Source organism: Neopsephotus bourkii, unplaced genomic scaffold (assembly GCF_033783945.1).
Source record: "Neopsephotus bourkii isolate Nb327-2 ecotype Australia unplaced genomic scaffold, CSIRO-AGI_Nbou_v1 NB_1600, whole genome shotgun sequence".
Lineage (NCBI taxonomy): Eukaryota > Metazoa > Chordata > Aves > Psittaciformes > Psittacidae > Neopsephotus > Neopsephotus bourkii.
This window is the reverse complement of record NW_026902076.1, coordinates 4,832,473-4,844,685: the sequence shown is the minus strand read 5'-3', so window position 1 is coordinate 4,844,685 and position 12,213 is coordinate 4,832,473. Positions and strand designations below refer to the sequence as shown.

Sequence of the window (12,213 nt, the reverse complement as noted above, 5' to 3'; positions counted from 1 at the left end):
ACCTAAGATGACTTTTCCTAGTTGTGAAAAAGAATGACTTTTTGACCTCACCACATGGCTGCAGTAATTAGGAGCAGATGAATTCTGTTTATAAAATCAGGAGAGGCATTCCCTTTTTCCCAAAGCATGAAGGAGCCTCAAGGCGTCACTAAATACAGGCTGGGTTTCAGATACAGTGTGAACCTGAGGGGCCTGAAGGCACACAGTGTCCAAATAAATTTGACCTGAAACGTAGATTGTATGTAAACAAGTTTCCAATTTTACACCATTAGAAAGGTTTCTCCATTACAGCCTGACAGAAGCTGTTCAAGAAAACTACCTCCAACTACAGTGTTCAGAGCAAAACCTTGGAAAGATCTGATTACATCAAAAGGTAACAGAAAGGTTCAAATGATATACAATTCAAATAGCATTTGATATCGATTAAGTCTCCCTTGGGAGAATTGAAGCAAAGAAAGAAATCTGATTTATAGTGCAGAATATGTTAGAAATCATAAACTAAGTTATCAGCATCGCAATGGCTACACAAATGGGATATTTGTCCTGAAGGTCAAGGGAGAAGAATACTGTTGGGTTTATAATTTTGACCTGATTACATTTACAGATATGCTAAAAATATATTCACATGGTACTATTAGCCTAGTCAAAAACTTTGAATCTGGAGTAAGAGAAGGAGGTAGAGCTCTCTAGGGGCTTTTCTCTTGGAAGCACATTCACCAGAGACATTAGGTACATCTTCACTGTGGGGTCAGAGGTGAAAGAGTGCTGCATGTCAGAAACTGATCAGATTTAACTTCTGGAGCAACATTATCTTACAAACCCTGCTTGTCTAGCATCATGTACCGTTAACACCTAAAACCAAACAGACTGACCACAGGGCATCAGACACTTCTCAACAGGGCAAAGCAGCAGCCAGACCCAGAGCCACTCAATGCCTTTATGAAGGACCACAGGTCAAGCACCCACTTGCTCTTGGAGCCACAGGCAGCAGGTTGGAAGCAGGCCCAGAGCAGGCAGTGCAGAGCCTTGTGGTATAGGCAAGCATCTACTGTAAGCACCTCTTATGGGGCAGAAAAAAGGGGATAAACTGAGTGGCTCTGGAAAGGCAACATAAAACTTGCAGGATTTGAGGTAAATTAAAGTTCTGCCAAGTAACTTGTTTCAGTGTCAACTTTGACACAAAAAAATTCAATTTTACCTGCCTGGCCAAGGAGCTGACACCTCTGTATGCTTGGCCACATAAGCAATGCTGTAAGCCTGCAGAAAAAACACAGGTCATCCCATTAACTGTGACACCTTGTGAAGAAGAGCACTATGGATTTTCATGTCTGACCACTTTGGCAGGGAGAGCGGAACAAGCTCCTGCACATAAAGAGGTCTGACACATTCAACACTGACATTAAGTTGTTGCTACACTGATAATTTGGGAAACTAGCAGAATTCTAACTCCAGTGATTTTCTTAGGGTTTTTTGCTAGCTGCAATAAGAACTGGGCCATCAGCCCACAGCATTTAAAGAAATACCAGTTCACAACAGCTTTCACCCCTCAAAAACATTTATCCATTAAATGCTCCAGGTCAGTTTAATTTGGGGGTATTAAAAACAATGCTTCAGTGCTCATCCACATCCCATATCATTAACTGGTTCTCTGTAAGCTCTCAGTTATTCTTAAATACCTAAATGATCGTAAAACACAGGGTGAAACATTGTGTTGTGTGCCAGCTTCTGAAAATAAGCACTATCCTTCAAACACTTGATAAATGGCTTGGATGTATTCTCAGCAAACTGCAGATGAAAGATTCCTGGGCAGGATTCCTACTGAATTTCCTGGTATTTTGGAGAGGGTGTGTATAATATCGAAAGCCTCATCCGAGACTGTGGATCTATAGATGCACAGTAAAGTACTGTAGTTCAACACACACGTGTGCACACAGGAGAGAAGATTGTTAGGCTGAGATGCTACAAAAAAAATATCCCAACATTTCATTGTTAAAGTTTCATTGGTAACAGTAAAACTAACAAAGAAGAAGTTAATAACAAGCAGACAAAATGTGGTCCTAAAAGAGGTGGAAAATTGGGTGGTTTTAAACATATATTGCAGCAAATTTAGGTGCAGAGCAGTCGTTTTCTCCATGCTACAAACTGCACAACATGATCCCCTTCCATTAGAAATTACAGAGGTACCTGGATAAAGTTCACAGCTGCAAAAGGCACACGTTAAACACCAACCAATATCTTCACCTCACACCACACATCCTGTGCCAGTCTTTGAACCATTCTTTAAAATGCAGTAGCCAATTCATAAATCGGGTTTGCAATCCTGCAGTGAAACAAACACCACCACCACCACCACCTCCCCAGCACAAGAGATACGTAGCTGTGGTACTACATCGAAAAAGGTCACGCAGGAAGTTGGAGGAGATGCTACTGATGCTAGAAAGGGTTTAACAACTCCAAGATAGATGTATCTTTTTAAAGGGAGGTGGAAAGAAAGGAAAGAAAAAAATGCTGTCAGCACTTCGAGAAGCTCTTCAATGTACAAATGAGCTGTATGAAAGGAGCAGGGATAGTCTCTTGCAACAAGACTACAGTCTATGAGGAAAGAAATGGGGGAGGAAGACGGGAGGAAGGGTGACATTCTTAAGGACAAGAACTGTCTCATGTCCCAGGGCAGAGCTCTGCCCTGCAGATCATCCCACCACAGACCCTGCTTCTCCCAGAACACCTGACTGTGGGTTTTTCCACAGTACATATACACGTGCCCCACATCCCTCAGTTCATTTGCCAGGGTATTTTTCTCCCTCTTTAGTGTGACACTAAACAGTATTATTTTAAGGTCCTTTCCAACCCTAACTATCCTATGATTCTATGATTCTATTTTGATTAAATCTATATTTCAAACTTATGTGAAGCCACAGAGGGGTAAGTGATTTCTGACTTGAGTAATAGCAGCTAATATTAAAGGGCATTTATCTACATTTTTGTTAGAGGAGTTTAAGGACCACTTACTAGAAACAGTGGCAAAATTTCAACTTTATTTCCATTGTAAGCACTGAATTGTCCCGACAAGAGGCAATAGCATTTCTATCACAGCTCTCATTAACAAAGGGTTTCTCAGACCATGGACTGATTTTCTAATGGAACTAGATATACCACCTCACATGGATGAACCATTTCCTTTGTTAGCACACTGCATGGTACAAGGGAGATCTTTAACCTCTTGATTCAACTCTGAAGCACACTCAAAGCTTAGCTTCCCTCTTTAGATGTGGGGAAGCAATTATTTGCAAAGTGCTCTTTCTTGTTTATCTCTGTCACTGTTTGCAGGACTGGAAAGGGAATGAAAATTCTGTCCTATCAAAAAAGGGGCTTTTTACAATTCCTCTGACAGACAAGTACTGAGACGGAGAGAACAAATCCTGAGGTGGAGAGAACAGCTGTAATGCAGAAATAGAATTATATTGTCCATCAGTCTGGGGGACAAATGGAAATTATGACAACAGTGCCACCTAATAGAATCACTTTATATCAAAGACAGCCAAAACCAGCTAGATAACATTTAACATCGGTACATCACATAAACAATTAAATCATTTTAGAACAGCTCCATATGCTGTACAGCTCCTTCCTGCACTGACATGGGAAAAATAGAAACGAAGCACTGAAATTGCAAATGAGAACAAACTCTCCTCATAGCAGTTTTCATGAAGGTAAGAAATATCCTTTATGTATCGGCATGTTTCCTCCAAGGGTTGCAGCAACACTGATGGTTTCCTGCTCCTGACAGCAGGGCCAGGGCCTTTTCTCTTCTGGTTTTCACGATGCTTCCTGTGGTTGTGCTCCAAGACAGTGCTGTCCATGCTCCAAGCTGATCAGCCACTTCGACTCATCGCAAACCAGGATCTTTGTGTAAGAAGTGCTCCTTTTTTTCTCCCACTGGTCAAATCCACTGAAGACAACTGTCCACTGCTAGGACTAGGGGAAAAGAAATCAGCAGGTCATATTAGAGATATCATCCATGAAGATGGAGGCTCCATTTCAAACAGGAGATGCCTCAAGGGCTTGCAAGAAATGCCACTAGAAGATAATCTTAAAATCTGATCCAGAAGAAAGGCTTTTATGTATCTGGAGAAACTAGGAAAACTGAAGCAAGAGTCCGCATAACCCTTCTATATGTTTTACATAATCACCATTAAGCCCTCAGATACACAGTCCCATTCTGAAGCTCTCCAAAATCAGACATTTTCATTTTGTATTTTTAACAGTCATTTCAGGTGTGACAAACTTCCCCAGCTGTCATGAGTCGAATTCCTTATTAACATCCAAGTTTGCAAAACTGGATGACTAACAGTTTCCTCCTCTCTGTTATGCAATGGTAAACACCTACATGTGGCCTCTTCCACCCAGGTGAGTGACAACATTGATTCAACTTCTTAGGCGCATACAGCCATGGTTTCCACATTGAGTTTTGCCCAGTGAGATCAGTACATACTCTAAGCAAATGTTGCTGAGTCATGGGATTAGTGAAATTTCCAACTGCTGTTTCCTGAATATTAGATTGGTGGTGACTTGAGAGAATCTTAACTTTCAAACTGTCAATCCTCACCTAAAGCCTAGTAAGATGTGACACATCTTCACTGCTATTTGGATCCTGGATCTGTAAAAGCAGGACTTGTAATCTCAGTTTATTAAATACGGAGCAGTTGCAAGCACTTCCCTTCTCTTTTTCCTCTGTTAGGAACAAAGCAGTTTATTTTAGCAGAAGTTTGGGGGCTGGTCTTTTTGTTTGTTACTGGGTTTTGGGGTTTGTTTTGTTACTTGGGGGTTTTTAGGTTGGTTGGGTTTTTTTTAAGAGAGGACCTTCTGCACTGCATTTAAACTTAGCTTGCAACAGCAGTGCTGGATGACATTGAAAACTAAATTCAAGAGGAAAATGCAGAGGAGAGGAGTCAGAAGTTGCACAAACAGGAAGCTTCTCTTGAGCCAGAGCCAAAAGCACACTAGTCAATGCTGACAGCAGAAGGGAGGTATAGTTTCCTTAACCCCCCATTTTTACCCTTATAACTCACAAGCAGGGTATACACTGAAACTGAAAGACACTCTGCAGCTTTCAGTACTAAAATCAGAACCAACAGTCTGAAGAAAAGCAAGGAAATAATTTTTCCAAAGTCCAAACTGAACTGACAGGTCTTTTTGGCAGACAGCAGGATCACTACAGGTGATTTTTTACAGCTAAAGGGGATTCCATTGTATAAACATGGCATGAAACTGTTAAAGCCAGTACCAACTGGTACCAAAAGAAATCTAACAGCAGATTAAAGTTTTCCAGCAGAGGCAGGACACATTGAGTGATATATTCAGTGACCGTATCCTGGGCTACATCAAAAGGAGCATGACCAGCAGGTTGAAGGAGGTGATTCTGCCCCTTTACTCTGCTCTTCTGAGACCTCACTTGGAGTATTGTGTGCAGTTCTGGTGTCCTCCACATAAAAAGGGCATAGAACTGTTGGAACAAGTCCAGAGGAGGGCCACGAGGATGGTCAGGGGACTGGAGCACCTCCTGTATGAAAATAGGCTGAGAAAGTTGGGGCTGTTCAGCCTAGAGAAGAGAAGGCTGCATGGAGACCTCATAGCAGCCTTCCAGTATCTGAAGGAGGGCTGTAGGGATGCTGGGGAGGGACTCTTCATTAGGGACTGTAGTGATAGGACAAGGGGTAGCAGGTTCAAACTTAAACAGGGGAAGTTTAGATTGGATATAAGGAGGAAATTCTTTCCTGTTAGGGTGGTGAGGCACTGGAATGGGTTGCCCAGGGAGGTTGTGAATGCTCCATCCCTGCCAGTGTTCAAGGCCAGGCTGGACGGAGTCTCAAGTGACATGGTTTAGTGTGAAGTGTCCCTGCCCATGGCAGGGGGATTGGAACTTGATCTTAAGGTCCTTTCCAACCCTAACTATTCTATGATTCTGTATCAACACATCAATTCTGCCTGTATTTTCCTAGGAGGCTACTGAAACACAGTTTATTTTCTTAAGGTTTAAACATTTGCTTTCAGTGCATTGCACTGATATTTATAAAAACCTCAAGCTCTTACAAGTACATGACGGTGACTAGCACTAAACATACTGGCTGGGTTCTGACTGCTTTCCATCCTAGGCTCATATTCAGCTAGTTAACCTCTATTTCCTTCATCAAGCGCTTGCCTTAGAAAAATGTGAAAGTAGGTAAGATCTAGTGGCTGGTTCCTTTCTTTCTGTGTACAAATCAGAAGGCAACTTGGTAAATTATGATATTAAGGAGAAAGAACAAAAAGAAGTCTTTACCTTCACTAGACTACACTTCCGCCTTGATGAAAGGCAGCTCATCCTCAAAGCTTCTCTCGTCTGTAGATTTTAAAACACACATTAAAGGCAACAGTTTGTCAGAGTGTAGAAAACAATCCAGAATAAGGGCTGAAGTACCCAAGTACCTTTCTGTCCAGAAGTGTCCCAAACAACAGGATGAAGAATCCCTACAAAAATTGCAAAACCGGTTAACAAAAACAGAATGACCATGTGATATTCCTTAAAAGTTTCTAGATCCTACTTTATATTTTATATAGATATTGATCTCACCACTGACTTAGATAACAACAATGTGCAAAATGAATTTATCCACCCAGGTCACACGGGCTCTCTGGGAATGTCAGGAATGGATATCTAACCCATGCTAATTCTCATTAGGAACTGGACTGATGGGTTACATACCAGGACTTCCTCAACCCACTCAGTAGCAGTGTTAGCTATGAAGAGCTAAGGCAGACTGGATATACAACAGCACATTAGGTAACAGTGAATGTTTATACTGATGAGTTAACCAAAACCATCTTCAATTCCAGTGAGAATTTTCTGCATACTTGTTAACTGAGAAGGATGAGACATATTTGCAGTTACTGGACATTAACCAGTGTATTTATGCTTAATGTGAATTCATAGTCTTAATTCCTCATCACATTTACACCAACTAGTTTGTTCCATTACAAATCTGAATTTACTGTCAATGCAGCATGCCTAGTGCATGCACCAAGTAAAATAGTTGAGCCAAAAGAAAAGCTTAGATCTCATTTTACATGCACAATGCATGCTGCCGGCCCCATTTTGATCTGCTATCTTTTCCCAGGCTCAGAGTCTAGGCACACACTTATGGTTTAAGCCCAGCTAGTAACTAAATCCCAACACTATTCCCAGTCTCAGAGAGTTTACCTGGAAGGCATTCAGTAGCGCAAACGTAACGTGGAAAGCCAGAGAGCGACTGTCGACAATCGTTGCTAATCCAAACCCCCAGGTAAGACCCAGAAGAGGTGTCAGAAGGGCAACATTTTTGCTAATTCGGATCATGCTGCTCAAATCTTGTGACTTGCAGCCTTCTCCAACACAGGATCGCCCAGTCTTCACCACAACCACTACCACCACCACCACATTCACAACAATGATACTCAGAGCAGGTACAACAAAGGCCAAAAGGGCTTTTGTCTCATACCAATTGAGCCAGCAGGCTCCACTCCTTAAATACCCATTTTTTGGTTCAGTAATAGCAACAGTGAGGATAGATATGACCAAGGGACATCCGTATCCAATAAAGAATGCTGTAGCTATGAATGCAGATCTTGTTATCTTAAAAAAAATGAGTAATAATCCATACAGAATCAAGAGGCCAAGGGTAAACATCCAAAAAAACAAGGCAAGATAAAAAAAGTGAAGGAAAAAAGTGGCTGCTACACACAACTTGTAGTTTAGAGATGTATTGTGCACAATAGCAGCCAAGATGAACAAAACATCAGCAACGAGAAGCGATGTAGCAATGTTGATCAAACAAAAATGGCGCATGTAAGTTATTTCAGTTTTTGTTACGTGATGCCAGACAACAGCCTCGATGATAAGGCAGAGAACCAAGCTGAAAATAGAAAGGCCTAACCCTACACGTGTAATGTAATCCAGCACTGCATTTCGCAGCATGGTGGGGGACATCAAAATGGAGAAGGATTTGAATGTCCGATGGTGATGCCTGCAGATGCAAACAACACTGCTGATGTTGTCAGACTTCATTTTGCATGCCCTGTTATCCCATCTCCTTTCAGTAGAGTGCCACCCTACACACTGAGCCTTGACATTCTCCAGTTTATTCACCTTTTCAAAGATGAGCAAAACATGCCTGAGCTCTTCTGGCAGAGACACCGATAACACCATTCCATTCACAGAAACAGGATCCAATCGGTTGGTTTCTATGATGGCTCCAAGTGTTGGGAATGCAATGCTGATGGCTTTGGAAGCCTTGGGTAACTTCAAAAGCTCTTCTTCCGGAATGACCACATGCCCAGTGATATTGGCTGTGGTATTAAACTCCATAGAAAAATCAAAGCTCTTTCCTGAAGTATTTTTATGTACACTGTAGCCTTTTGTAGAGATGAAGTGTTCCTGTATGCTTTCTGACCCATTCCTTAGAAGAAGTTTTCCAGCAAATAAATTCACCGAGTCCAGTAATATTGAACTTGCGTTTCTGTCCTTTACGAAAGCCCAGTTGGAAATGATGGAGCTGTTCAGAATATGGTTTGCTATCCTGCTGTAGCTCTGAAACAAACAAGAAAAAAAATAGTTATTTTTGTATTAAAATAAACAAATTACTATTCTACTGACAGAGTCTCCAGAAAGGCTCCTTTAAATCAAAGTTATACAGGGAATAATTTTCTTTGACAATGGTCCATCCTAGTCAAACTGAAACATCTTATTGGCTTAAACACTAGCAAAATTGTCCTATCCTGTTCATATCATAGTTCAAAAGATGGTTGGAGAAGCAAGTATAAAGCAGGTGATCTTCATGTGACTTGCAGCTACCACTTCTTTGGATATTGACTGTAAAGACAAAACACTGCATGAATGCTTTGGCAAGCTTAGAAACACCTCCTGAAAGACCATAAAAGTAAATACCTGCATTTTTCCTCTATCAACATTCACTGATAAGAGCAGGGAAATCTTCTTTAGCAATTCCACTATATCAGCAATATTTCCTGGAATGGCTGGAGAAGACAGGATAACTGGGATGATGCATGAAAAATCAGCTTGGCAGTTACTATTCCCAAGGTCATCAGAACCAAAATATTTTCCTGCATCTCCAGGCTTCCCATGCACTGGCTTTCCTTTCCCTACAAAAGGAAGGTGTCCTCCAGCCACACTAACATGTCCTCCAGAGCTTGGAAGGAGATCACGCACAGAAATCCTCTGGAGGGAGGAAAATAAATTTGAGGAAAATTAATGAACAGAGTGAAAATGAAGCTACATTTATTTTGTAGCTAAACATTAGGTGCATTCTTACTAGCACCTAAACATTTGTACATTTATTTTGCTCATTTCAACAACCAGGCAAGAGTTACAGTGCTGGGGCATGCAATGACTGTGCCAGGTGGCCTGAAACCCACCCAGAGACAAAGCTCACATGAGAAGAATGTACAATACACATGAAGGAAGGTGCAAGAACTAAATGCAGTGCCTCAGTCTTAAAGTGACTTGAATAAAGTTCTTTATTTTGTTGTTGAGGAGAATTTACCATGAATCGTCTGATTATTACAGGTGCTGGCATTGCTCTCTTCTCAGGTTCATCCTAGTGTATCATTCTCTTGGTTCAGATCCCCATGAGAACATTAGCCAAGTGAAGAAGGAAACTTCACTTCTGAATTTCATTTTCACAGAAGAGTTTCCTGAATTTATTTCCTATTTCTTGATTTAAGATGAAGTTAAGGCTTCTTATCAAAGTAATCTGTATTTTAGGATCCTCCCCTTCATCCCTTTGCTTGGGGCTGACAGTGTACAGAGGGAGGGGCTATCTTTGCAAGAAATTATGAGCATAGGCCAAAGTAGACGCGTAACAGTTACCTAACCTGAAAAAGGGACTGAATATCCAGGTTTGCGCAGGCATCTGTGAACATTTGCCACTTTCTGTCTTCACAGACAAAGCTTGTCTCCCCATGGAAGGAAGGAGAACAAGCCTGAACACAAATAGCTCCGTTATCTTTGCAGGGAATAAGATTTATACAGTCTTCTGAAAAACAAATCAAGCAGATGTCATTATAAGGTGTAAGACAGCATATCATGGTCTATGAGGTATCACTGGCATAAAGTATTGATAACTGATAATATCTTACAAAGAGCTAACAAAGACACATAGCTATTCACTGTACCTTGCTGATTATCAGTCTCTGATTCTTTATTGAGAACCTGAAAAATAAGAAGTAGAATGAAGATTGAATGCTAAAATAAATATGTAAAAGATGACTCATTGGCACAGAAAGGTGTTTCCAAGGGCAAAATAGTCCTTTTGGGGTTCAGAAATCTTTTCAAGGTTCAGAACGCAGAGCTCATGGCCCTTTGCTCATACAGACCAACTGACAACTCTCTACTAACAGTTTGTCTCTATATATTAAGCTTTCAGTTGCACTCGTCTACTGTGAAGTGACATACTTGGCTAGTGGACAGGATCACACATGCCTCCAGCAGTTATTCTTCCATCAGAAAGCCTGTATTAGGCTTAAGTTCTCCAGTTATTTCTCATGTTAATAAGAATGTGACTTGTTGGTGAGAATATGCAATCTATATGATTTCTGCCATAACATATACAGTTCTACAAATGCACATACAGGCAGGACCACTTACTGGGACTGTGTGCCATACAGCTAGGCACAATCCAAAACAGGTTCCATCACTGCTTGCTCAAATGGTCTATAGTCTACAACCAGCCAAACCTTGCCAGCCTAGAAACAAAGCTTGGCTATGCAATGCTTGGGAATCACACTGTTATTGCTGGGTAGAGCAGACTGAAAAGCAGGTTTCTAACATTACAAGAGTTGTGCTGGAAGTTGCTTGGCATATTGAATATATTGACTACCTCAAAATATTTTCTTCTGTAGTAACAGGACAAGGGGGAATGGCTTTAAACTGAAAGAGGGGAAATTTAGATTAGATATAAGGAAGGAATTCTTCCCTGTGAGGGTGCAGAGGCACTGGCTCAGGTTGCCTAGAGAAGCTGTGGCTGCCCCATTCCTGGCAGTGTTCAAGACCAGGTTGGATGGGGCTTTGACCAACCAGGTCTAATGAAGCTTACCCTGAGAGCAGTGCGTGATGCAATTGGGAAGAAGTGCACAGCCCAGAGGAGCAGGCAGTGGGCTACCCGCACATCCATCACCTCACATTTATTGCTTTGTCCCTGGAAGTAAGATATGTTAAAGAAGCTTAGATATCTGTTTTCGTTTCTGAACACAGTCTGATTGCTAGTAAGAAAGCACCAAACACCATCACAAAGACTTCCCTTACTCGGCTTGCAAGGCGATTTTCAGACATATATCATTTATTAGTTTTTTTACTGAGAATAATTTGTGAAACTTTTATTGAAAAAAAACCACACCTAACACTGGAAGTTACTGCACTAATAATTTACTTGCATTACTGCAAGATGGAGAGATTATTACAGCCATTCAACCTGCAGGGCCATTTTGAAGTCATTTAGGACAGCCTCGCTCTACTGGGTTCAAAACTGCTACTCTCCTCAGGCAGTTCCTGATGAGACCAGCCATATGAGTTAGGAAGCTGGAGCCCTCGGGGCTCAGATACCAAAATCTGAGAAAGAAGGACTAGGCTGAAATAAAGAGTTATTTGCTCTACAGGAGGATTCAGGCTTCCACTCCCACCATCAATTTTCCCATGGTCCTCATTAAAAGCTTAATATCCTGGGAAGCAACTTTTTGCGGCATATTTGCTTCAGGAAGACAATCCAGTAAACAGAATGAGGGAAAAATAACGTGTCACATCAAATCTGATTATTAGATGTTATACGTGTCCAAGGTAAGTGCAACAGCTTCTGGGATTCAGAAGTAGATTAAGCCATGTATTTAATAAAACAAGTAAAAATAAAAGTAAAAATAAAAAAGTGAGCTAAAACACTAAAGCAAGAAACAAATGCAAAGTGTCAAAGCAGGACAATGGATGGATTTCAGGAAATTCACACATGAAAAGGCTCATCACATCACCATGCCTTGATAAGAGCCACTGAATTTTTCCCCTTGATACATATTGATCAGCATAGATGATGCTGAAATACAGGTGGCCCTGCATTGACAGGGCAAAGATGTTTTTCCTAGCCAGGAAACTCCAAGCTCTCAGTATCTGACAGCATGAAAGGGTCAGGCGCATAG

At 41.2% G+C, this 12,213-nt stretch overlaps 1 protein-coding gene across 1 annotated transcript; it reads right to left on the bottom strand.

Annotated features, from left to right (window-relative positions):
• Window positions 1-3,058: 3,058 nt before the first annotated feature.
• Window positions 3,059-11,895, bottom strand: ADGRF4 (adhesion G protein-coupled receptor F4). Its single transcript, XM_061372312.1, has 8 exons — window positions 11,127-11,895; window positions 10,207-10,243; window positions 9,907-10,067; window positions 8,960-9,250; window positions 7,238-8,602; window positions 6,466-6,507; window positions 6,320-6,379; window positions 3,059-3,975 (listed from the first exon to the last, which is right to left on the bottom strand). The coding sequence occupies exons 1-8, from the start codon at window positions 11,202-11,204 to the stop codon at window positions 3,970-3,972; spliced, it is 2,040 nt and encodes a 679-aa protein (XP_061228296.1). The 5' UTR covers window positions 11,205-11,895; the 3' UTR covers window positions 3,059-3,969.
• Window positions 11,896-12,213: the final 318 nt, after the last annotated feature.

Excerpts from the sequence above, each read along its gene's own strand:
- ADGRF4 (XM_061372312.1), bottom strand. The coding sequence starts at position 11,204 with ATGGATGTGCGGGTAGCCCACTGCCTGCTCCTCTGGGCTGTGCACTTC. Across the intron at positions 9,251-9,906 it reads ATATTCAGTCCCTTTTTCAG|AGGATTTCTGTGCGTGATCT; the intron begins GTTAGGTAACTG and ends TCCTCCCTCCAG. Across the intron at positions 8,603-8,959 it reads TTGATAGAGGAAAAATGCAG|AGCTACAGCAGGATAGCAAA; the intron begins GTATTTACTTTT and ends TGTTTGTTTCAG.